Source organism: Myxine glutinosa, chromosome 12, assembly GCF_964187855.1.
Source record: "Myxine glutinosa chromosome 12, kmMyxGlut1.1, whole genome shotgun sequence".
Lineage (NCBI taxonomy): Eukaryota > Metazoa > Chordata > Myxini > Myxiniformes > Myxinidae > Myxine > Myxine glutinosa.
In genome coordinates, this window is record NC_136272.1 from 4,281,257 (window position 1) to 4,309,100 (window position 27,844).

The 27,844-nt window shown below is 47.1% G+C and overlaps 1 protein-coding gene across 1 annotated transcript in view; it reads left to right on the top strand.

Moving 5' to 3' along the window:
- The window catches only part of LOC137437288 (gamma-aminobutyric acid type B receptor subunit 2-like), a 915,845-nt gene that overhangs the window by 726,652 nt on the left and 161,349 nt on the right, over window positions 1–27,844 (top strand). The window contains exon 13 of the mRNA XM_078766430.1: window positions 9,385–9,507. Within this exon, the coding sequence (XP_078622556.1) occupies window positions 9,385–9,507 (123 nt within the window). The remainder of the gene's footprint in view (window positions 1–9,384; window positions 9,508–27,844) is intronic.

Genomic DNA, 27,844 nt, shown 5'->3' on the forward strand with positions numbered 1-27,844 from the left:
AGAGCAGAGACTTTCCAGGAGTTTCTTGTTTCTTGTGTCATGGTGAACTGCCAAGGCTAATCCTAGAGACTGTGGAGTTTCTTGTGATTTGGTTGATCGGAAGGTCGCAGAATCAGTTTTGGGCCTATAGTTCACTTGCTTGTCAGATTTGAATCCACCCAATAGCATCTGACTAACAGTGAGTACTTCTCTGTTAACGTGAGTGGTTCGTTTTTCAGTTTCTAGTGTTTCTGTTGGCCCCACCATAACCCATCTGATCATTGCGTGGAGTGCTGCTGGAACATCATCTGTGCTGCTAGTGACCTGTATAGCATCGGATGAGTTTTCCTGTTGGTGGAAGTTCTTGATAATTCTGCGCAATGCCTTTGCTGCTTTATAGATAATATTCAGATCGTCTACTTCACTTTCTATCATGGCAGACTGAACCATATCGGATTCGCATGCATCTGGGGAGTAAAGAACAGAAGGTTTTCTCCTGTCCTTTTGCCTAACAGACGTTACGTGTGGTAGTTCTAGAAGAATTCTCTCCTTGAGCCAGTGTCTACTATATGCAGGGAAGTGGTGCGCCAATGCATCTGTGCCACCAAGCAAGTTGATGTATGTTGTTTCAATATGTGCCATGGATAAGTATTGTTTATTCTGAGTTTGACAGTCGACAAGGCTAATCAACTCAATCAAACATGATGTTTGAAACGGATGACCTCTCTCTGTTGTTCCCTTGTTATCCTTGGTACGTAACACATGGAATACATTTGTTGTCCAACATGACTTGTGGTATTGAACATCGATTGCATGTGCATCAGTGGGTGAGATGGATGTGTTTAACCTAGTTTGCAGGGTGAGATTTCCAGACAGCTCCACAGCATCGTGTAATGCTTTCCCACCGTTTTCTGTTCTCAATGTGTACAATTTTTGCTCGTTATCTTCCTGGCAGAAAAAGCAATGTTCCTTAATGAATGGAGCTGTTGCAGAACGTGTAAACGGACTGGTGGTGGAAGTTGATGGTTCGTCCAGTTCTGTGCTTTTTCGCTTTTGTCCACGTTTTTTCTCTGTGTAGGAGCCGGCTGAAATGTGATATTGATGGCGGTCTTTGGCACGTTGTACCTTCTCTTTGTTGGTTGCATTTGAATAACAGATACGATGCCAAACTGCATTATTGAATTGCAGACTTTCACTTGTTTCATCCTTTAAGCGACTGTGAATTTTAACATATTTTCCATCATGGTAGGCTGCTCTATCATTAAGGGTTTGTAGCAAGTGTTCAAACGAGTCCGGTTTGGGCTGCTGGACAAGCGTTCCATATTTTGCTGAAGCGGTTTGACAAATTATGCAGTGCTGCCACTGTGTGGGCTGAGTCGTAACTTCACTCATCTTCTCTCAAGACCTGCAAATATATAAAACGACAACAGGTAAGTAATTGTGAGCTTCATGAGGTTTATTTTAAATGAACTATTAGGTCTGATATAATGACTTTCCATGTACATGAACTGAACATGTTGAAATGATTATTTTCATGTACATGAATTATGAAATGAAATGAAATGAGTAGATTATTTTAGATGGCTTCATGTGATTCCTCATCCCCAAAAATGTGGGTATAGGTGTTGGAATCAGCACTCTAGGTGGTTCGGATGTTGAGATATCGCGAAAAATAGGTTTCCGATGGTGGCCATTTTGAAAATCCAATATGGCCGCCAAAGAAAAATTTGCGCAAATGGAAACATGGTTTTTCGGATTCCTGGTGCTATAAGCTTTCCAAAAATGTATAGGTTTGCTAATCTCCACAAAAAAAGAACGAAATTATAAATCTGAACATAATGAACCTGACTATAATGTAAAACGATGTGCGGCATCTAACTCAAGATGTCCAAATGTCATACACCTCTATGCCCGTGTGTTTCCCAAGGGTGCCCCGTTAGTCTTTATAGTAAGTAATACGCTTGTTCATCCGTACTTCCATGTTTAACACTTCTGTCCACCCATTGGTTGGACAGCGAGCCTGACACGGCCACAAATCGATTTACTCGGCCCTCAATCCTCACATCTCAACTGTGGTCTACCTCTTTTTTCCTACCTTTCTCCCTCAAACTATCCGCTCTCTTTGCCATTCTTTCTTCCCCCATCCACACCAAATGTCCAGCCCATCTCAGCCGACATTTTACCAATCTCCCCGTCAAGCTCATCTGCACACCAATCTCCACCCTCAGTTCATCCATTCTCCTTCTATCCACCCTCTTCACTCCCACAATCCTCCTCACCCAGTTGTTCTCGCAAACCTGCGCCTCTCTGGCAGTGCAACTCCTCCACTGTTGTCGCCTCTCTGGCAGTGTCACTGTCTCCAGACCATAAAGGTAGGCCGGTGTTACACATAACATCAGAAACCTCTCTTTTAATCTCTTTGGTATCTTTCTGTTTGCCATTACTCTCTCCACCCTCCTCCATTTATTCGCACCCACCTCCTCTGCTCCAAATCCTCCTCCGCACCTCTACCTCAGACTAACCATCCCCAGTCACTGTTCCCCCCAGATACTCAAACCTATTTACCTGTCTGATCCCCTTCCTCTCTAACCTGATATTCATTTCTTTCCTCTGCTGCCCGACCCACAACACCTCAGTCTCCTCCATGCTCATTTTCAGCCCATGTTTCCCAAATGCCTCCTTCCACTTCCTGCATCTCCCACCTACTCTTCACCACAACAGCCAGATCATCCACATACAGCATCCTCCCCATACTACCTACCCCTCATCTTCACCTTCCTGTTTACCAGCTCCATCACCATGATAAACACGAGGGGGCTGAGAACGCTTCCCTACCTCAATCCGATGTTCACACTGAACATCTCCGACATCCCAGGACCAACCAAAACTCTGCCCTCCATTCTATTGTACATCCCTTCCACCAACCTAACTTCTACTTCCGGCAATCCCATCCATCTCAGCGTCACCATCACCATCTCTCTCGGGACAGTGTTGTAGGCCTTCTCCATATGCACAAATCCCAAAAGCATTTCACCTTGCATCTTCAACGTCTACTCCACCATCTGTCTCAGTGTGAACATCCCATCCATCATCACCCTACGCTTTCTAAATCCCTGCTGCTCTTCTCCATTCTCCATCTCTACACTCTTTCTTATCCCCCTGTCCAGAATCCTCTCCAGCACCTTCATGACATGACTTAGGAGCGTTCTTGTTTCTTGTTTATTTGTTTGTTGGTTTCTCTGGGCAATATCTCAGCTATCCTTTGAGCTAGGAAGCTGATATTTCGGCACAACAGCGAATAATTGCTTTGGCAAAAAGTGTTTTTTTTATTAATCAATGAATTGATGTATTACTTAATTATTATCCATTTATTAATTACTTATTTATTTTCTTTCTCATCTGGATAATATCTCAGGCACCTTTTAAGCTAGAAAGGTGATATTTGGACACAACAATGACCAAATTATTTGGCTATAAAGGGTATTTTTGATTTATTGATTAATGAATTAATCGATTAATTATTCAATTTTTTGATTGATTAAATATTTAATTTCCTAAAAGTTACAGATTCGGATGAAACGGTGGTGGTGAGGAAAATTTTATGTTTATTGTTTGCAAGCCCGTAATTGGCATTCCAATGCCTTCCATAGACCCTGCCAAAAGACTTGAATATTGTGTACCTGGGTTCGTCATTCTGCACAACTTGATTCCACATTTTGAGATCACAAGATTCCAGTTCTTTGCAACGTTGTGCATTGACCACACTTTTTTTTTTCTTTTTTTTTGTATACTGAATCGAGGCTCGTGAAAGAGCTAACATTTATTTCACAAACAAATCAACCAGACAAACAAAACACACAAAAAGAGGGAGCGGAAGACAAGATGGGGAGAGAAGGGGAAGCACACAACCACAACATTTGAGAGCAGAGAGAAGTGTGGGAGGGAGAGGGCTTGGGGGCAGGAGGCGTGGGAGGGGGAGGGCGGGGGGGAGAGGTATAAAACACAAGGGGACAGAAATTAGCGGGGGTAGAAAAGATCAAGGTTTTGGATGGGGGAGGATAAGAGATGGTGGTGAACAGCTGTTTTAAAGACCTGGAGGGTGCAGTGGGATTAAAGAGAGTGAGGGAGTTTGTTCCAGAGGCGGGAGAAAAGAGGAATGAAGGAGTGAAGGTGAGCAGAAAGTCTTGATTTTGGCAGTTTAACCATAAGAGGGTTGCAGGCAGATCTTGTGCGACTTGTAGGAATATTTGGGGGACAGAGCCCAGAGAGGGCTGGGGGGGCAAGGTCAGAGGGGAGTCGGTAGAAGACGGAAAGACCACCAACCTGCCTGCGGTGAGTGAGTGAAAGGCCCTTGGAGTTAGCTTCATCGCGGGAGATTCCAATGATTCGAACGCTTTGGTTTCAACAGCGTGCAGACGGGCTAGGTGTGAGGCAGGAGCACCAGACCAGAGGGGAGAGCAGTATTCCATAGAGCTGCGGATGAAAACCTTAACACTGATGAAAGGTTTAGTGCAGGTGCTCTACCATATTATTTCCTTGAATCCAATGCTCAACCTGCCATACTGGTGCCTATCTCATTTTTCATTACCCTGCGTTCGCGAAGCGAAAAGCAGGGTTCGGCATTTCGTGTGGCATACGTGTCTGCATTTTAAAATTCATTTTCTCAACAACCGTTGGTCCGATTGACACAAAATTTTACCATAGGAGCGCCTCCGACTGTATAATTTTTTTATTCATAATGATGACGTCATAGGTCATGTGGTACGGACGCCATCTTGGAAAAGTGTTACACCTTTATATCTCCAAAACCGCTCAATGGAAAAATTGAAACAAAGCTCATTGTCAAGTACTCCCTATGAGGAATAAGATATATTATGATGTCATTGTTGCCTTCATTATGACATCATAATTTGACAAGTACAACACTTGGTCTGATCAGTATGAAAAAAAAATTCTCTGCAACCATTAGTCTGATGGACACGACATTTTGATCATGGGAGCACCTCCTCCTGTAGATTTTTTAAAATGATAATTATGACGTCATCGGTTAAGTGCTGCAGGCGCCATCTTGGAAAAATCGAAAAATGTTGCACCTCTATATCTCCGAAACCGCTCCATGGAAAAAATTGAAACATGGTGCATTGTCAAGTACTCCTCATGCGGAATAAGATGTGTTGATGATGATGGCATCAGTGCCTTCATTATGACATCATAATTTTACAAGTACAATGCTTGATCTGATCAGTATGAATTTTTTTTCTCTGCAATTGTTGGTCCGATTGACCCGAAATTTTCACCATAGGAGTGGTGATTTTTCACCATAGTTTCACCATAGTTTTCACCATTTTTTGTGATAGCTATGATGTTATAGGTCATGTGGTATGGGCGCCATCTTGGAATAAATGAAAAACGTTGCACCTCTATTAGTCTAGTAGGAAGACTAGGTCCCCCTGCACCCCCCGGAGATATACTTCTAATCAGTGTTTCTAGATTGGACAAAATGTGTAGAAAATGACTAGCTATGGCCCCAAGCTGAAAAAATGTCCCACATACCATTTTTATGCAAATTACTGCTGCAAATTTTATGCAAAATTATGCAAATTTTATGCAAATTTTTGATGAGGAGTAGAGTTGAGGGGTCTTTGAGGGCTTCATCGAGGTGCTCTCGGTTGCAAGACTGGGTCATTCTGAGAAGCACAGCAGGGTCAGAGATCATGATGTTCTCCTCCTCAGTGAATCTCTCCATCAACAGCCTCTCCATTGCCTCACACACTGTTTTGAGGCAAAAGAGGGACTTTGCGTAGGCCTTTCCACTGAGAACACCTTTGAGAGATCCACTTGTTACTAGTTGTGCCTCAAAGAGAATCTCTGCATATCCAGAACCACGCATCTTGTGTCCAGTGAGCATCCCGATGTAGTTCATGGATGTGTGGAAGGGTCCAATCGTTACTACATGACTAGCAAATTCATTTGGCCAGCGCCAGATGATGGGAAGGGCTTTCATGCAGACACCCAGATCAAATGTATTCAGGACCCATCTCTGACCCACCTCAGCAGTTGCTGCCTCGGAACGCTTCAGTAGCTCACGAACAACTGCGTTGTCTGTGATCGGTTGGTGGATAGGCGTGCAGTAGTCGACTGTTGATTTGCTGGGTGGGGGAGAACCAGTTGCAGAGGTGAAACCCCCTAGCCCAGGCACAGGCTGCAGGCCATTGCCATGCCATGCAGGCACCAGGCACAGACCGATCACAGACAACGCAGTTGTTCGTGAGCTACTGAAGCGTTCCGAGGCAGCAACTGCTGAGGTGGGTCAGAGATGGGTCCTGAATACATTTGATCTGGGTGTCTGCATGAAAGCCCTTCCCATCATCTGGCGCTGGCCAAATGAATTTGCTAGTCATGTAGTAACGATTGGACCCTTCCACACATCCATGAACTACATCGGGATGCTCACTGGACACAAGATGCGTGGTTCTGGATATGCAGAGATTCTCTTTGAGGCACAACTAGTAACAAGTGGATCTCTCAAAGGTGTTCTCAGTGGAAAGGCCTACGCAAAGTCCCTCTTTTGCCTCAAAACAGTGTGTGAGGCAATGGAGAGGCTGTTGATGGAGAGATTCACTGAGGAGGAGAACATCATGATCTCTGACCCTGCTGTGCTTCTCAGAATGACCCAGTCTTGCAACCGAGAGCACCTCGATGAAGCCCTCAAAGACCCCTCAACTCTACTCCTCATCAAAAATTTGCATAAAATTTGCATAATTTTGCATAAAATTTGCAGCAGTAATTTGCATAAAAATGGTATGTGGGACATTTTTTCAGCTTGGGGCCATAGCTAGTCATTTTCTACACATTTTTTCCAATCTAGAAACACTGATTAGAAGTATATCTCCGGGGGGTGCAGGGGGACCTAGTCTTCCTACTAGACTATATATCTCCAAAACCGCTCCATGTAAAAAATTGAAATGTGCTTTGACAGTTTAAAGAATCCCGCATGGGGAATAAGTGTTTTAACGATGACGTCATTGGTGCCTTAATTCATTGTGATGTCATAATTCGATAGGGACAACGCTTCGTCTGATTATTTTGAAATTTATTGAGCGTGATCTACACAACAATTATATTAGAGAATATAAATTTATGATGTCATCGCTCAGGTGGTCTGGCAGCCATATTGGATCAATGAAAAAAACCCCTTTAGAAACAGAAGAGTTGGCTCACACCAGGTTGACTGTGCAGGGCACAGACACAACAATTCTATGAATACCATGTGGTTAATTTTGGGAAGCCACACCTTGAAGGATAGAACCACTATTCTGTGTAACTGAATCACAGGGTTTGCCTCCCTCTTGAGGTAATATTTGATGCTCTCGAAAGTTGATGGTCAGGGGTGGAGCTGCCTGTGGTCTGCCATTTCATAATAATTTTACCTACGGTTGATATGGAGATTGCTGAGGTGTTCCTGATAGAGGTGCCCACTCTCTGACAGCCGATTATCATTGCTGATCAGAACTCTCTTCACTCTCTCATCTGACCCTCTGCAAGAGGAAGGGGGGTTGAGGAAGGAGGCAGAGCTACTCCTGCCGCTTGTACAGTGCATTGCCTCATTTCCCATGGCTTCCAGCTTGTATCACCTTTATGACCTCCACCTTCCTCCCACCCCATCACGTCACCCGACTCCGTCTGCTCTGTGGCAGTTGGCCGCGGAGGGTTCACTCATGCAGAGGCCACACCTCTGCTTGGCAACTTGCCCCGAAGCTTCCCGGTAGCCGATTCACGCCTAAACGGGTGCCTTTTGTGGCATGCCAGGCTGCTGTTCTCCTTAAAAGGATCTGTAAGACAGATTACAGAGGGTGGAACATTATAAAGAGTATGGCGATTTTAGACACGTACACTAGGGAAGGGAGATAACAGCTTTCTACACATAAAATGACACATATTCTATATCACAATTAAACTACCTCACACTTGCATTAATTCATGCAATATGGGAAATAACTACCCTATATTATTCAATGTTACCCCCTAGAAATTCCTCCCACATTACCCGCGAGGAGCCATTATCTCTGCCACCAAGGGTGGACGGAGGTTATGTTTTTATCCCTATTTGCTGTTCACCGCCCCTTGCTATTCCATCTCCAGGCATTGCTTGGGATCATCTCCTGGTGCCGAAGGTGCCCCGGCAATGTCGCATGCTAGAGGATATGTTGTTTATTTATTTCGCATGGGGATGTGCACCATGAATGTAGCTCTACTTACGTTTTAAACATTTTTTGTCTGTATTTGTCTCTTGTTTTTTTTTTCTCTAAAACCTTTTTTGGGGCTGGTTTGAGCACGATATCTCAAAAAGTAATTAACAGATTCGGTCGAAACTAGGTGGACAGGTTGGATGTGTGACAAGGATGCATTGTTTAGTTTTTGGTGAAGATCTGGATCCGGATACTACGAGTACAATTTTTTAAGTGTTTCATCATAATTGAGAGATAGGGCCAAAAACGATATAGGTACAATATAGCACGATATTCCAACAAGTTCAGGATGGATTATGCCAAAACTTAGTGGATTAGCTGGTTAGGGGACAAGAACAAACCCATTAGATTTTGGTTCAGGTCCGGCCTATCTCTATGCGCTCTACCGAGTGCCCTTGTAGTTCCCACATGGGGTTGCTCTAATGAAAGGGGTGTACCTGATGAGGCATTGCAAATTTTCCAGTTCCTTGTTGGTTTTGGTGTGAGAGTGGGTGTGATGCATGTTGGATAGTCCTCATGGCAGCTTGTCACGTTGCAGTTTCTCTTCTGACATGATGTGGGGGTATCGCTGCCAGAATTAGGAGCTGATGTAGAGGAGTTGGAGGATGGTGGCCTGTAGTAAACTTCAAGGAGGAGTTAAGCTGCACATCTACTTCCTTCCCATTCCCACATTGTCCCCAAGCTGAAACACAATATTCTCCCGGAGCATGAACAAGGGAAATCGGTGATGTGCGGAACACCCCGGTCGTATCGACATGGGTCATGCACATGGGTCAAGCACATATGGGTTGACTCCAGAGGCTACCTTGGCTGCACCCAACATGTAAATCTAGGAATGTGTAAAAATGTGAGGAATCAAGGTGCAGGAAATATTTCCCAAGAGATAGCAAAATATGCCCTTTACTAAAACATACCTCAATACATAAACAGGATTTTGAGAGAAGTGAGATGGTGATGGACAGAAATCAATTCCTCATTTAAGAATAACAATGAAATAATGTCACAAAACTTAAACCTAAATTGTGAAACATTTTCCAAACCCATATTACATTGGCTGGAAAAGCTATTGGAATTATTAAATTAACTTTATTATGCAATGGGAATCATGCAGGTAACCAATGGTAAGCGATTGTGGTGAATGGACGAATGCCTACAGATCATAAAGGACCAGAAGCTGGTGGGAATCGTTGGAGGCATGCTGCTCATCGACCTTGGCATGCTGGCTTCCTGGCAGGCGATGGACCCTCTTCGACAAGAAATCGACAAATACCCCTTGGAGGTGAATTTCAAAGACCTTGCCCTACACAACACCCTTTTTAAAGCAGGTTATTTTAAAGGTGCCCTTTTAAAATGTACTGTACTCTGTTTCGGGAATATTTTACAGCCTCAGTGGGAATGGGATTTGGCCTGTGGTGTGATGGATCCAGGATTTGATGCAGAGTTTATCCGAGATTTCGATATCCTAGGGTTTAATGGCGTACATGAGGTAAAAATCTTAAGCTGAGCATGGCAGATTTATAGGAGAATAACGCAGTGTGTGTGTGTGTGTGTGTGTTTGTATGAGTGCAGATGTACGAGTGTGAGTGTGTGTGTGTGTGTGTGTGTGTGTGTGTGTGCGCATTTGTGTGTGTGTGTGTGTGTGTGTGTGTGTGTGTGTGTGTTATAGTATGAGTGCGGATGTACGAGTGTGAGTGTGTGTGTGTGTGTGTGTGTGTGTGTGTGTGTGTGTTTGTATGAGTGCGGATGTACGAGTGTGAGTGTGTGTGTGTGTGTGTGTGCGTTTGTGTGTGTGCGTGCGCAAGCGTACAAAATATTTGCAATATGTCATGCACAAGGTGCGTGCACACAGCATGTGCACAATATGTACACATGCATATGACGCATAAAAGAATATGTGTGCATGGGTTCGTTTACCTACGGTTGATGTGTGTGTGTGTGTGTGTGTGTGTGTGTGTGTGTGTGTGTGTGTGTGTGTGTGTGTGTGTGTGTGTGTGTGTGTGTGTGTATATGCCCAAAAGAATCGGACCAACAACCAGACATACAGGTTCAACACAGCATATGATGCTGAAGGAGCTGCGCTCCAACGCGAGTCGAAAGAATTGACGCGACCAAAGACGGAATTCGTCCGAGTTGCTTTATTGAAACAAAACAGCTCAGGTATTCTGAAAAGCCCGTTTATCGGGCAGCAATATATATACACATTTATGCCGGGGCGTTTGCCCGGGAAAACCGAGACCGGGCATGCCCGGGTGTCAAGGGCGAGTCCTGGAAAGGCGAGGCTGGACATGCCCGGGCGTCCTGGACGCGGCCTGGCAAGTCGAGGCTGGGCGTGCCCGAGCGCTCTGGGCGAGCCCTGTAAAGGCGAGAGCGGGCATGCCCGGACGCTCTGGGCGAGCCCTGGAAAGGCGAGTCTGGACATGCCCGGGCGTCCTGGACGCGGCCTGGCAAGTCGAGGCTGGGCGTGCCCGAGCGCTCTGGGCGAGCCCTGTAAAGGCGAGAGCGGGCATGCCCGGACGCTCTGGGCGAGCCCTGGAAAGGCGAGTCTGGACATGCCCGGGCGTCCTGGATGTGGCCTGGCAAGTCGAGGTTGGGCGTGCCCGAGCGCTCTGGGCGAGCCCTGTAAAGGCGAGAGCGGGCATGCCCGGACGCTCTGGGCGAGCCCTGGAAAGGCGAGTCTGGACATGCCCGGGCGTCCTGGACGCGGCCTGGCAAGTCGAGGCTGGGCGTGCCCGGGCGCTCTGGGCGAGCCCTGGAAAGGCGAGAGCGGGCATGCCCGGGAAAGACGAGACCGGGCGTGCCCGGGAGGTTCGGGCGTGCCGGGGAACAGCGAGTCCGGGCATGCCCAGGAGAGGCGCGTCTGGGCCCGTCCGGACGAGCCCGGCATGGCGATCGCGCCCTGGCTGCGTCCTGGCAAGTGCAACGCGATTGTGTACATTCAGCGGGAACCGCTACAATGCCATGCAAAACAAAACAAAGCATGCCAAAGCAAAAACAAAACCAAAGCCAAACGTGTATAAACCATAATCGCGCATGTGCAGGTGCAAACCACGACCCATGTGCATGCGCGTGCATGTGTTTGTCATCGCCACCGGTCCCCACCCGCTGCCATTTGAGCTATCTGGGCGACCCTGACCAAGCAGCCGAGGACTGTTGTAAACATGTTCGATTCCAGGTCTGGGCATGTAATTTTCCCACATATGTCAAATTAATTACTCCCGCCAGGGAGTAATGCATTCGATCGTGTCCGTCCGTGTGAGTGTGTGTGTGCACGTATGTGTGTTCGTATGTTTGTGTGTTCGTGTGGTTGTGAACAAGATATCTGGAAAAGTTCTGAACGGATTTGGATGAAAGTTGGTGGGATGATTGCCCTTGGGATAAGGAAGAACTGATTAGTTTTTGGTGAAGCTCAGGATATTATTCCAGATCCAGGAATTTTTTGAAGGATTTTTTTACCATTGGAAGATAGGGCTCCAACTTGACCCACGGCGGGAGTATGCGCTCTACTGAGTGGCGTTCTAGTTAATTATAATCCTGTTCATATATACATATATAACTGTGTTTCTATGCCCCTAGTGGTGTTTAAAATAGTGGACATTGATTTGGTTCCCCATTAGAGGAAGACCCTCTCGTGATCAGGCCGTTGGTGCTCCTACGGTTGGCAGTGAGTGCCCTTTGGCAGTGAGTTGAAGACGTCAACTTTTTTTCAAATTTTTAAAATCCTCAATTTTTTGGGGATTGACCAGAAATTTGAATAAGATTTACATATCAATGAACTGAATTCAACCACCAACTATTTTTGAGATCAGCATCGGCCAAAAGGTCAACATAGGCCAAAGGTCAACCACAATCTCAAATCTCTAAAAACCTCAATTTTCATCCGATTGACTTGAACTTTGAATAGGATTTACATATCGGCTTACCGAATTCAACCACCAACTATTTTTGAGATCAGCATCGGCCAAAAGGTCAACATAGGCCAAAGGTAAACAACAATTTCAAATTTATAAAAACCTCAATTTTCATCCGATTGACTTGGAATTTGAATGGGATTTTCATATCAGCTAACTGAATTCAACCACCAACTATTTTTGAGATCAGCTTAGGCCAAAAGGTCAACATAGGCCAACGGTCAACAACAATTTCAAATTTATAAAATCCTCAATTTTCATCTGATTCATTTGAAATTTGAATGGGATATACATATCAGCTAACTGAATTCAACCACCAACTATTTTTAAGATCAACATAGACCAAAGGTCAACAATTTCAAATTTCTAAAATCCTCAATTTACATCTGATTGACTTGAAAATTGAATGGGATTTACATATCAGTTAACTGAATTCAACCACCAACTATTTTTTTGCTCAACATAGGCCAAAGGTCAACCACACATTTCAATTTTTTTAATCTTCAATTTTCTTCCGATTGACTTGAAATTTGAATAGGATTTTCATATCAGCTTAGTGAAACCAACCATCAACTATTTTTGAGGTCAACATAGGCCAAAAGGTCAATAAAGGCAAATTTCTAAAATTGTCACTTTTCATCCGATAAAATTAGGCTGTGACGTCGATTTGCATATCATGTCACTGAATTCAACCATTAATTATTTTTGAGGTAAAAAGGATGCTCTATGGAGTGGCATTCTACTTTGTTCCGTTTTGCCAAGTGTTGCTCTATGAGTGATTTTTCATTCGGTCTGTTTGTCTGTCTGTCTGTATGTCAGTCGCCAGTTTTGGGGGATGGCGGTGGATTTTGCAAGTATCGTGCTCTGCATGACGTCTTCTTGTTACTTACAAAATCGAAGATTTTTCAAGTACATTGGTCGGTTGCGTTTGTTATGCTGTCTGTCTGTCTGTCTGTCTGTCTGTCTGTCTGTTCTTCACCGATCTTCACGGACTTCACGCCACAATTTTCAACCGATCTTCACGGAAATTCACCAAATGGGAGAGTTCGTCATAAGCAAGAAGCCTATTGCTTTTGGGGTCAAAAGGTCAAAAGGTCAACATAGGCCAAAGGTCACCAACTTGGTCAAATTCCAAAATGCTCAATTTTAATCTGATTGACTTGAAATTTCAAGAGGATTTGCATGTCTGGTCACTGAATTTAACCACCAATTATATTGTCATGTTCACCGGGGGATTAAGATCCTCCAAAGTGATGGGTGGCCGATCGAGCTTTACACTCCGAGGCGTTCAATCCAACAATGGTGGATCTTCTTTACATGCGAGGGAAAGGAGAGTGACAAATTTACCTGCACGGATTCCATTGGACGACCTCGAACCACGGATAATCAAATCAAACCAACACGGAATTAAAATGCAACAACAAAAGGGTTTAATAAAAATAATGCCAGGAAACAAAGAAATGCACGGTAACCAAAATCCTAAATTGAGGGACCATCCATACGGACTCGTACACGGACTCGTAACAAGGGGATATAAAATAACAAAAGTAAAAATGTGTTGATGTGGTGCATTTGCTCAGCACTCAGCTTTGAGTGGCCCTTGAACCTTGTCGGTCCTCGAACGGGTCCCTGGTCCGTACGTGGGAAAACACACGCATTGGCGCCAAGTTTGTTCACCCACCAACGACCGAACGTGAAGTGGGGCAGGGCCTCGTTTCGTACTGTCCCACGCTCCACAAAGCACACGGTCTCTCCAAGCTAACACGGCACGGCACACAGCCGTCACAGAGTCAGCACCAATGAACCAGGGAAAGGATCCGCTCACTCACACCAATCGCCCAGACCAAAAGAAAGAACACGACCCGCGACCATCTGCAGCAAACTCGGGACACCAAGAGGGCAAAACCGTGACTGTTCGCTTTCAAATCCCAAACCAAGAGACAAGAATGCATCTGCGTCTGCTCATCACTAAAGCCAGGACCCAAGAGAAAAAAAATACCGGGACATCGTTCTTTTGTTCCCCGGGCTCTTACGTCATCCGATGACGTACGCGCGTGCTCCAAACCAATAGTCCATCTCATCGCTCTATGGCCATCCTGACCAATCGTTCTTCGGGGAGTGGCCTCATGGCCACTTGCCGGCCTTTGTGATGACCCTGTCGGTGGTATCATTGCTGGTGCTTGAATGTCCTGGTTCCGGTTACTTTTATTTGGTGTTTATTTTAGGTGTGGAGTGCATGACGGGTGTGGAGTGTGTCATAACTCATAAGGAACAAAGGAGAAATCACAGAGGCAATTTACATACAGGGGATTTACCCTTGACCCCTACGTAATTAACATAACCCCACCCCTCGCCATGGGGACAAATATACGACCTTACACGACATCCGGCCTGACTTATGTACATCAAGGTGGCTACACGACATACGGAGCACACTACCCGATACAATCCTACCTGGCTCTAAGGTAATCCATTGCCTACCCCCCAAAAACGTAACAATATTTTAGGTCAACATGGGCCAAAAGGTCAACATAGGCCAAATTTCTAAAATCCTTAATTTTTGTCTGATTGACTTGAAATTTTAAGAGGATTTGCATACCAGGCCATTGACTTCAACCACCAAGTACTTTTGAGGTGAACATAGGCCAAAAAGTTAACATAGACCGGATTTTTAAATCCTCAATTTTCATCCGATTGACTTGACATTTTGAGAGGATTTGCATACCAGGTTAATAAATTCAACCACCAAGTATTTTTGAGGTCAACATAGGCCAAAAGGTCAACAAACACTAAATTTCTAAAATCCTCAATTTTCATCTGATTGACATGAAATATTAAGAGGATTTGCATACCAGGTCACTGAATTCAACCACCAATTATATTTGAGGTCATCATAGGCCAACAATTTATTTTAGGGATTTTCCAAATATCGTGCTATGCACGACATATTTCTTGTTCAAGTATATTGCTCAGTTGCATTTGTTGCACCCTTCATCTTTGCGCCACCCTCCAATTCCACCTATGGGCATAATTGATCCCGTGCCCCATTTGGCTGATCCCTCAATTTGTTACGCTTTGGCTACCCACAGCAGTTTGTTACGCTTTGGCTGCCAGCAGCATTCGCTGCCCTTTGTTCGCTCGCTAGTCAAGTAACACGAGGTAGGCTTGAGAAGAGGGAGGAGCGCGGGGTCGGGGTGGGGCGGCATCAAGGAGCGCGTCAGAGGCGATGATGGTAAGAGCCACCAACCAACCAGGGCTCTAAGGGCATGGCATGATAGGGCGTGGTAAGGCGTGTCTGGCAAGTGCTAGAAGGTTCGCGGGGCGTACCGATAAAAGCCAGTGCACAAAGCCCTTAGGAGGACTTCGTTGTACAAGAGGACTTGCTACCAGAGGAATTGGCATTGTAAAGGACTCGCAGAGAAGAGGGCTGGAAGGACTTTTACGGTGAGCGCATTGAGAGAACATCATTGTGTCAGCGTTTCAAGGCTTTGAACTGTATTCGCCTATTACGTACGCAGCCACGCGAGTGAACGCGGCAATAGCCGCCAGTGTTAACCGCCAGAGCCCAGACCCTACCGTTCGCCCCGTATTATCCCGTGTGCGCCAACGACACGCGGAGAGATCCTGCCCGCTGCCTTCACCTACTTCGCGGTACGAGCTGGGGACCGGAGAGAGGGCTGCACGGAAGTCATCCCTGGATGCGCTGGTGACCATCAACCTGACCTTCATCAGCAAGCCCCGTGTGAGTGTGTCCGTGTGTGAGACGGGCCCGTTTGTCTTGGGGCAGTAAGTTAAGACTGTTTTTAAGGCTGCACTGTGTCTCTTCTTCTTTTCATCGTTGTAAATAGTATGAATAAATTCTGTTCTTCCTTTCTTCCCAATTCGACCGCTTCTGTGATTTCTGCATTGGGTAAGCGTGGCATGAATAAGAACCGCTTGGATCGGGGTCTAGTAATTGATAACGGCTCGGATCACGTGTTCGCTACCGCTCGGCGTATCCACCAACACACGTGATTCGTGCGAGGCTTATCTCCTCGTTTCAGGGCAGCGCTAGTACTTAGGTAATAGCGAATCTGGTCCTACAACCCTATTTAGCGCTGTCCGGAAAGGACGTCATTTGCGCCTTGTTAGTCAAAGACATGGGGACTAATCCCCCCTTGGTAAGGGGAGAAGGCCGACGCTGAGATCCGCAACAATATATATATATACTGTGAGAAATAGTAGAAACTCCACAGTACGAGCAGGGCGTCTCATTTGCATTGAATAAATAATCGGGAGATTAAACCAGACGCGGACGTAGCTTCAGGACTTCGATCTTTAATTTTTGACAAGCTTTCGACCAACAAAGGTCTTCTTCTTAGTCGTCCCCAAGTTCAACGGAAGTGTGTATATATATATATATATATGTATATATATATATATATATATACATATACATATAGTTATATACATACATACATACATATATATATATATATATATATATATATATATATATATATATATATATATATATATATATATATATATATATATATATATATATATATATATATATATATATATATATATATATATATATATATATATATATATACATATATATATATATATATATATATATATATATATATATATATATATATTGTTATGGACCGCGGATTAGGATGTTATTTACCGAGCGGTGGTATTACTGCGGCCGAACAGTTGCTCCCCTTTTCTTCCCTTACACTCACCCGATTCACCCAGACGTTGGCCAAATCGCGCTATGCTAAATCAATGATGGAAAGGACACGACGACTGGGATAGATGAAACGACGCAAGGGGTACAGTTCTCAAGACCTCCGGAGGAGGGTATAATTACAGTGGTGGAGAAAAGGGGGTAGATTACAAGGCAGAGTGAGGTAAAGACACAGAAGAGATGGGCACTTAAATACCGTCTTATCTTTGCCCAGACAGACCACGGACAAACGGACAAGGTAGACTTACACAGGGATTGATGGCAGGAAGGGACAGGTAGGTCGATAGCACAAGGTGCACCTTGGCTCTGGGACAGGATAAAGCACGGTCCAAAAGATGCAGGGAGGCCTCACAGCGCTCGGAGGTGGTCTTGCTTGCTCCAAGCTCAGCGCGCATCTGACGTCACCTCCCTCTCACTGCGCATGCTCAGTGGGGAGTGACACGCCCTCGGCTGGTTGGTTCCGCCCCACTGGGGCCGGTCCGCCGCTTCCATTGGGTGCGGGGGTTACCGGGCTCCGCCCTTGACGAGGAGCTGACAGGGAGCCCCTGTTTGGTAACCCCGTCGAGCACATGTTCGATGGCGGCTCATTGTTGTTGTTGTTGTTGTTGTTGTTGTTGTTGCTGAACTGTGAGGAAGAGCTGCGGGGAGGTATTGGGAGGTCCTAAACTTCCTAACGGTGCCATACAATCACATTCTGGTGCAACGAAGATCTCGCGAGATCACGGCGAGGTCACGTCTTTTCGAAGCTGCTCCATGCGCTCACGCTTTCGAAGCTAAGTGATATTTCTCAATTGTGTTTTTGTCCAGACTGTATCTATCTTTCGGTGTATGTACCTATAGCGTATCTTTTGGAAAATTTTCGGTGCTAATTTTTCGTACATGTATGCACAATCGTCGGTTAATGGTATCGAGTATTCTGCGGCCTAGTACTCGTAGGCCTAGACTACCGTACCGTCTCCGACCTTGTGGTTTGTTTTTCTCTCAGCGATTCGTTGAATGCGCTGAAATTATTTTCGTTCTCTGTTTCGTACCAGTCGTTCACCCCGTACCTCCTTGTTTAATATCTGTACTCACAAAAAAAAAAAAAAAAAAACCCCAAAAAAAACATTTCCTTCCCAGGTCTTATTCGTTTATTTGTTGTTCTTTTTGTTCGTTCGTTCTTCGTTCGCGATCATGCGGTTAGAAATGTATAATCTCTCCCCTGAACAACTATTTTCTCTCATATATTATAACACCCTTTTCTTCTTTTCCTACAAAAGGATGCTTTCGTCTTGCTCACCAAATCTATTCATTCCAAAAAATATATATAATACCATCTCTTACAGTTCCTCCTTTCTACATTCCATAAACTATCCAGAACTCCATCCCTCCTCCAGTGTCCTCAAACGTATTTTTGACTCGAAGGTCTCAAACTCATTTTGCAAAAAATGTTCGTTTCCCATGAATCGTACACTTTTCAAAATCCAATCTCACCCCTCCCCTCCAAATCCTCCCCATCACCCATCCCTTTCAAATCTCCCCCCTTGCCCCTTCCCTCCCCTCCCTCCTAAACTCCTCCCACACCCCTCCCCTCCGAGACTCTCCCTCGCTCCTCCCCTCCTAGACTCCCCTCTCACCCCTCCTCCTCAAAGCATCCTCCCTGCTTCTTCCTCCTTCCAACTTTCACCTTCATCTCCCCAAACCTTCTGCCTTGCTCTTCCCCCTCCTCAAATAACACCTCACTGTGCCTCACCCAATCTCCATCAAACCTTTTGTCCGCCCCATTCTTCCCTTTCTCCAAGCTATTCTGAAATCTCTGACACACCTTCAACAGCTCTCCCTACCTCTTCCTCCTCTTCCACATCTTACCCTACCCCTCCCCCCCCCTGTTCTGGACCCGATGCTCCCCCTTCCTCTTCATTAACGGTATGGACCTCAAACATCCGGGGCCTTCGCTCAAACTTGACTGACCTCTCCATACAGGTTGCTTCTGACAAACCAGATGTGATCTGCTTAACAGAAACTTTCCTCCTTCATGATGTCTCTGATGCCTTGGTATCTCTCCCAGGTTACTCCCTCCTCCGGTATGATAGACCTGAGCCTCGTCCTGGAGGTGGGGTTGCTATCTTTATAAAAAACTCTCTTCCTCACTCGCCCTCCACTGCCCTCTCTCCACCTCACCCCCAGGAATACCTTTGGCTACGGCTTCCCCTTCGCTCCCACCTTTTGTTCATATGTGTGTTGTACCGTCCACCAATCAGCGATGACTCCATCTACATCTCACTGTCTGATAATATGGACCAACTTCTATCTACCCATCCCAACTCTCTCTTCCTCATATGTGGTGATTTCAATTGTCACCATGCCAGTTGGCTGGGTGTGGGTACCTCTCTCACCAGCCATGGCTCTTCAGCAAAGGACTTCTGCGACTCACTGGGACTGACACAATCTGTCAATTTCCCGACCCGGATCTCAGTCAACGGAGCATCTTCTCTTCTGGATTTGGTTATGACAAACTTCCCTGAAAATGTCTGCTGCTCTTCTTCTGCTCCAATCGGCTCATCTGATCATGTGCTTGTCAAAGTGGACATCTCTCTGACCATTCTCAGAGAGCCTCCTCAGCGTCGACGAGTCTGGCATTTCACTCAGGCCAACTGGCACGGTCTTCAAGCAGCCATCAATCATCTGGACTGGTCTCCCATCTCTACCGCCTCTGACATCAACTCATCCTGGGAATTCTTTCAAAGTAAATTGCTCTCTCTCATGCACAGATTTATACCATCTCGTCTTCAGTTGTCATACCCTTCCTCCCGTCCATGGTACACGGAATCTTGTGGTGAGGCTGTTGCCCTGAAACAACTTGCTTTCGTCTCCTGGAAAGCAAATCCAACGGAAGGAAATCTCATTTCCTTTCACAAAGCCCGAAACAAGTGTGTGTCCACCCTCAGGAGAGCCAGGAAACAATATCTCACCATTCTGAAGACCGAACTCTCTTATCTGTCTCCCTCTTCCAAATCCTGGTGGCGTCTGGTCAAATCTGTTTCTGGTGTTTGTTCCCCCTCCATCCCCTCCCTCACCTCAAACGGCTTAACGGCTGACTCCGCACGTGAAAAAGCTGAATGCCTCAACTCTGTGTTTGCCTCTAAAACTTGTGTCCCAAACCCATCCCTCTCTGTACCCACCGTACCCAGTCGTACCCAGCTGCTCCTGGACTCTGTGTCCTTTCCTCCTGACAAGGTGGAAAAGTTTCTGTCAACCCTCGACTCTGATTCTGCAACTGGTCCTGACGGCATCAGCCCACGGGTCCTAAAATCATGTTCTTCTGCTCTTTCACTCCCTCTTTCTGTTCTCTTCACCCTCTCTTTTGCTCAAGGTCATCTGCCATCTGCTTGGAAATCAGCCAACATCACCGCTTTGCACAAAAAAGGTGCAAAAACAGATCCCAGCAACTACAGACCAATCAGCCTTCTCCCAATTATCAGCAAAGTCATGGAATCCATCATTGCTTCAGATATTAAATCTTTCCTCTTCTCCAATGGCTTGATCTCTGATCATCAATTTGGTTTTAGACCTGGTCACTCTACTCTGGACATGCTGCTTCTGCTTTCTCAACAATGGATGGAGGTCCTCAACGCCAAAGAGGAAATTAGAGCAGTCTCCCTTGACATTTCACGTGCCTTCGATACGGTCTGGCACCCTGCTCTGCTCTCCAAACTCTCCTCCTTTGGTATCCATGGAAATCTCCACACATGGCTGGCGCACTTCCTCTCTGGTCGTAGTCAACGTGTGGCCCTGAATGGGTTTCTCTCATCTCCTCTTCCTGTTCAGGCTGGAGTTCCCCAAGGTAGTGTTCTGGGCCCTGTGCTTTTTCTGGTCTTCATCAATGATCTCTCTGACTCTCTTGAAAATCCTCTCTATCTCTTTGCTGACGACTCTACTCTCTGTCGCTCCATTCCTCATCCCTCAGATCGGCAGTCTGCAGCCTCCTCACTCTCTGCAGACCTGGACAAAATCACAGACTGGTCAAACAAGTGGAACATGTCTTTCAATCCTGACAAATCTCACACTCTTACAATGTCTCTCCGAAAGGACCGACTGGACAACCCTCCCATCTACTTCTCAACAATCCTCTCCAAGAAGTTCTGTCGCTCAAGCTTTTGGGTCTCACTATCTGCCATGATCTTTCTTGGGAAAACCACATTTCCAAGCTGGCCTCTAAAGCCAGTCGCCGACTGGGCATCCTCCGTCGTGCGAAGTCCTTCCTTGTGCACACCTGAGCTCCTCACCACATACAAGGCTTTCATCGCAGCTCAATGGAATACTGTTCCCCCCTCTGGGCTGGTGCTCCTGCCTCACACCTTGCTCGGCTTCACGCTGTTGAGGCCAAAGCTTTCAGAATCATTGGAATCTCCTGCGATGTAGTCAACGCCGAGGGCCTTTCACGCACTCACCGCAGGCAGGTTGGTGGTCTTTCTGTCTTCTACCGACTCCTCTCCGGCCTTGCTCCCCCAGCTCTCTCTGTGCTCTGTCCCCCCAATATTCTTCAGGTCGCACAAGATCTGCCTGCAACCCTCTTATGGTTAAACTGCCAAAGTCTAGGCTCTCTGCTCACCTTCACTCTTTCATTCCCCTTTTCTCCCGCCTCTGGAACAAACTCCCCCTCCCTTCAATCCCACTCCTCCCTCCAGGTCTTTAAAACAGCTGTTCACCACCATCTCTTATCGTCCCCCATCGAAAACCTTGATCTTTTCTACCCCCGGTAATTCACCCCAGAGTCCTTGCAGTGTTCATATGTTTTAATCATCTCCCACCTCCCCCCAAGTCCTCCCGATGTCCCTGCTCTCAAATGTTGTGTTTGTGTCCTTCCCCCTCTTCCCCCTCTCTTTTGTGTCCTTCCCCCTCTCTCCCCATCTTGTCTGCCGCTCCCCTTGTTTTTTGTGTTTTGTGTGTCGGTTTGTCTTTTTGTGTGATTAATGTTAGCTCTTTCACGAGCCTCGATCTTGTATACAAAAAAAACAAACAAACAAAAAAAAACAAAAAAACGAAGGGTCAGAATTAATGGAAACGAATCCTTAACTGACATAGACTAAGAATAACTAGCAAGATGTCCTATAGTTGTCTTACATGAGATGCGGTGAACCTGGGTGCGACATTTAATGGGGGAAATAGGGGGAGGTCGGGTCTACAGAGTGTTGTTTACAGAAAATGGGACTAGGGAATGGGGGATTGGGGAGAGTTGGGAAGTATTGAGGAAATAGGGGAATATTTACAAGCGGATATGGATGGATGCAAATCCCATATCCGCAACACTGCACCCTACTCGACCTCGGGGCGGCCCGACCCGATAAATTTTTACCTACTTTAGTGTGGCACTCAGATGTAGTTCCCTCTACTATTAACTCAACCCTGAGTGCGACAGTTTTACAGATGTTCACAAATGAGTAAATATGTCCCCCTGCGACGTTGCACCCTTCTCCTAACAGAAACACACCCACAGGATAACCGAATCGCGGAAAGCATCCTCAAACTAAACATACAGCCGGTAGGGAGCGTTATTTACAATTGACGCTACTTTATTTACAAGACTAACCCAGGACCTGTGATTGTTCTTTCTGGGGGTGAGACAGTCTGCTCTGCATCAATGCACCATGAAAGCACCCAAAACGCACCAATACACCCTCAGGCACCAATCAGTGCCCAGTCATCATAGTTCGTCAATGTTCAATAATAAAAATAAACCAACAACCCCTAACCCTGCAGGTGGTCTCTTGCTCTTCGGCTCCCTCTGCTGGCTATTTACTTTCTTCCAGATGTTGTCATTTCCTTTCATTTTCTTACTGGCGGCCTATTTGAGCATAAAATGAAATGCACCCAACGTGTCCATTTTTATTTATTTATGGCCCACAGGGCCGACTAGTGTGGTTCACCTGTGGGGCATCGGTGCCCTGTGGCCAAGGTCCGCCAGCAAGATTTCGGGCCCTCATGGCCGGTTCCAGCAGAGGGGCCATGCCCCAACCCATGGGGTCCATCAGTGGGGCTCGGCCACAGACATGTGGTCCATAATGTGGTGCATCGATGCAGACAGCTGGTTCTGAGAGTTCCGGGCGCACAATGGCCGACTCACGCACGCTCCCCTCGGCGCCCAATGGCGCACAGGTCATGTGGGAGACAAAAGGGGAAAGACAAATGAGCGAGGGGTAAGGTCACAAGGGTACACGTCAATAAGGCAATGCAAGGCGAAATGCGTACGGAGAGCGAAATGAGAAAGCTCGTCCCTACCGTACGTCACCCCCCCTGTCACCTACACTACCCTTGCCCTTACCCCATATTTACAAAATCTACACATTTACAAATTCGTCACTACTGTCACGTCTTCCCCACATTTCCCTTACACCAAATTCGTCACCACAATCCCTCTAGCCAAAATTTGCCATCACCCAATTCGTCATCAATCCTCATAAGGAGGAAGAGATGGAACATCAAGCACAATGTCACACCCACGTCATGATGCGTCTCACATTCCAAACATCTGCACAATAAAATAACAAAACATGGCATGGTGTGGAGGTACTTCATCTCAGGTGAGTGCATGTAGATGGTGCGAGGAGACTTCAATCCTAACTATCTATCTATAATTCCAGTAATCTCTGTGTGTATGTTTGTATGTTTGTATGTTTGTATGTTTGTATGTTTGTATGTTTGTATGTCTGTGACCGCTGTTTCTCGACAACCACGGGTCCGATATACTTGAAACTTGCCAGGTATATTGCTGGGGACCCGAGGATGTGCCTTTTCAAGGTTTGAAATTAATCGGACAAGTACTTACCGAGCTATGGCGATTTAGCCGTTCGCCGTTCGCTTTGGCGTTGCGAATGGACCCAACCATTGCATGTAAATAGAGGGGGGGGGGGGTTCTGTGGTCGTTGCGAATGGACCAAACCATTCATGTAAATAGAGGGGGGGGGGGGGGGTTCTGTGGTCGTTACTGCCACGTGGTTTCAAAGTTTTTTTTTGTTGTTGTTGTTTGCACGCATGTTTTTTTGCACCCACGTACGGGCACGCCCTAGGATGTTTACACACACACACCCCTACACAAATTTTTTTTTTTTTTTTTTTTGGCAAGGAACGGGCACCCACGTACGGGCACGTCCTAGCTTATATATAGTACGGGCATGCCCTAGTCCTCTAAATGACATTAACACACTTTACACTACCCGGGGTCTTTCCCTGCCAATCCATTGGCCAACTTACGCTATGGGTTCTAAAAACCAATTCCCATTGACCAAACTGTGGTGCTTCTCAATTTGGGGTCTCACTCCCCCGATTCATCTCCCGGTGCCCTTGCACAATTTTTGGGCTGTGACGTGTAGCTCTCCCAGCAGGTCTACCCACCTGCACACCTCCACCACTGTAGTTGCCACCCGAGCTTACCTAGCTCCTCACCCTAACCTATCTAACTGGGGAAGGCCCCTCCTGGCTCTGTCACCCCTTGGTGCCCTCTGGCACTGGGCTACCCGGGTCCGTCCTCCGGATCCTCGGGCCCCATCCACACCAACTACCGGCTCCCAGAGCCCACCTGCGGCCTCACCTGGCCGACATCCTCACAGTGGTGGAGTGCCCAAACCAACTACACACACTAACAGGCTACACGCCCAGCCATTTCCACAACACTAATGCACCCATCCAAATACCATTCTTCCACCCGCACCACAGATGCCAATATCCAACCACAATTTACCTATACCCTCTACCTAACACTTACACTACCCGCCCCGGGTACTCGTGAAAGGGGTCCACTCTTCCCCCATCCACACCTTCGCACCATGCACACCACTCCGTACCACTTACTCCAACTCTCTCCACACCACTCATTCTCTGCTCCATATATTTCACACACCTGTACTTGCACACCTGTGCTCTCATACTTGGTGCCGCCTGCACCCTTCTCTCCCTCAAGCGCATTCGCGCTGATCCACAACACTCACTACTCACCATGACACTCATCCGCAATGCTCTCTCATTCATCACTTGTACACTCACACACACCTTGGAGCATTGCCTCACCGATGCCTCATTTGAAGCTGCTCACCAGCACTTCCATTCATACTGCATCATCTGCTCTGTCTACTCCCTTCTAAAACTCACGCTCCTCCGTCTTCCCTTTAAACTATTGCGCTCCCTCGTCATTATAATCCACACTAATCTACCTGCGTCCCCACTACAGGTATCCTTGTCACTAACTAATCTTAACGTTGCCTAATGTCATCTTCTAGGGCCCTACACACAATATCCTAACCCACCCGGGCTAGTTTTCACTGCCATACACCCCATAATCTAGTGCTCCTTTGCCCCCCATTGTGAGGGATGACAGAGTTGCCATCCCACCACATCGGGGACGTTCCACTACCAATTTTGCTCACCAAATTCCAACCAATCAAAAATTTGCCAATCATCTGCCAATTCTATTTACTTTTCGAAATTTCGGATCAAAACACTATCACTATCACCATCATCACAGTCCGCTATATCCTAGCCTCAGTGCGTCATGACATCATTAAACTCGGCTTCGTAAAGCCGAGCAATGAATTCGGGTGGTTTGGTCGCCTGCAGGTTGAATCCGTCCGGCTTTCGGTTCAAGGGAGGTGGTTTGGTCGGGCCGAGATTCCACGCACCATCTCGGCGCGGCACCTTGCGGTCCCGGGCCCGATGGCTCAATCTCCCCCGGTCGGAACCCCGTCCCCGCGAGGGGGCACCGTTCCGCTTCCTCCCACTCGCCCTTGAACCGGACCGGTCGCCTGGCCCGACAAGGCCCGGACTCGACCGTGCGGGGCGGGGCCAAGCCCGAATCGGCAACGACGCTTCAAAGAGAAACGACGCAGCTTCGATCCGCGCCGGGCCTCGCATCCAACAAAGGGCTCCTCGCACCGAGGGCTCGCATCGGCTATCCGTCGCTCTAACCGCTAACCCGGTTACCGTCGATGCTTCACCGGCATGCTCACACGCATACGCTACCCCTTTCACCCTCACAAAACCCGCCATTCCAACGCCGTCCGTACATTCCACCAACGCTCTCCCTGTTACACACCACTCCTCTCGCGCACACCTCGGTTCACACCTCTCCTCCGTTACGTCCTCCGTAACACTCACCATGGGCGTGCACTCTGGCATCCACCCACTAACGCGCTCACATGGGCTCTCCCACACTCGCGCTACCACCAACTCAGGTGTGCTTCCTCGCACACGTTCCACCACCACCTTACTCTCCGTGTCACACTCACCCTCGCACGTACACTCCGTATTGCTCTCACTCCCTGTGTCACACCCTGTACATCCCGACGTGCATTCTCGCTCGCACTCGGTATCACACTCGCGCTTCATAACACGCTCACCCTTTGACGCACACTTTTTCCTCACACGCGTGCCATTTTTACTCACACGGGACCCTTCACCAACGCCCGGATGCCTCCTCGATCCCAAGCGCGCGAAAGTTCTTTTGTCGCCAAACATCCTCTTACAAAATCTCCCCGCACAATACACAGCACGTCTCACCTTCGGGGTTCTTCTTCCTCCCTGCACCAAAACCTGCAAACTCTTTATTTGGTTAGTGAGCACACCATTATGATTTGAGCAGGGACTTTGTACATATTCCATTTCTCCCTGCAATTCCCGGGCTACCTCCGTCATCTCTTCAATTTTAATTGTACCCACTACTGCTTTGTCTTTGTTCCCCTCGACGACCGTTGGTTTTAATAAAATTCCCTCTACCTCATCGGTCGCCGGCTTTTCCAAACCCCGTGTCGCGATTTCTACCCCCGTCATTGTACCCGCGCTTTCCTCCGCTTCGCTCAACCAGTGCTTCTCGACCCGCGTTACCTCGTCGTGCACCCTTGGGACTCTCTCGCCCACCCTGCGGTCTCTGTCCCTCTCCGCTTCCCTTACCTCATATGCGACTCTGTCCCTCGCCATTTTATCAATCAATTTCTCCCCCTCTATTCTCAGCATCTCGGTGAATTGCGCCAGGAAGTCCCCCACATCAAAGCCCGCTGCTACGGTCACGGGCGCGGCAAAATTTGGTGCCGCTGTAACCACGTGCGCGAGGGCGCCATTTTGTGCACCTGATACCCCCTCAACCACACCTTCTTTACTCTCCTCCACCATTTTCCCCACTTCTTCCCTGGGGTCCTGGGTCGATTCTACCCCACTCTCCTCTACCGGAACCCAGCCGTCTTGATCTGCCAAAATTCGGGTTTTTGTAAAACAAAAGCAAATTTCGGTACTTTATAATTTTGACCAAATATTTTTTTTTAGCTGTTTTAAAAATTTGGTTCGGGCCTCGTATCTCACTCCTCGACACCAGTTGTTACGGACCGCGGATTAAGATGTTATTTACCGAGCGGTGGTATTACCGCGGCCGAACAGTTGCTCCCCTTTTCTTCCCTTACACTCACCCGATTCACCCAGACGTTGGCCAAATCGCGCTATGCTAAATCAATGATGGAAAGGACACGACGACTGGGATAGATGAAATGACGCAAGGGGTACAGTTCTCAAGACCTCCGGAGGAGGGTATAATTACAGTGGTGGAGAAAAGGGGGTAGATTACAAGGCAGAGTGAGGTAAAGACACAGAAGAGATGGGCACTTAAATACCGTCTTATCTTAGCCCAGACAGACCACGGACAAACGGACAAGGTAGACTTACACAGGGATTGATGGCAGGAAGGGACAGGTAGGTCGATAGCACAAGGTGCACCTTGGCTCGGGGACAGGATAAAGCACGGTCCAAAAGATGCAGGGAGGTGTCACAGCGCTCGGAGGTGGTCTTGCTTGCTCCAAGCTCAGCGCGCATCTGACGTCACCTCCCTCTCACTGCGCATGCTCAGCGGGGAGTCACACGCCCTCGGCTGGTTGGTTCCGCCCCACTGGGGCCGGTCCGCCGCTTCCATTGGGTGCGGGGGTTACCGGGCTCCGCCCTTGACGAGGAGCTGA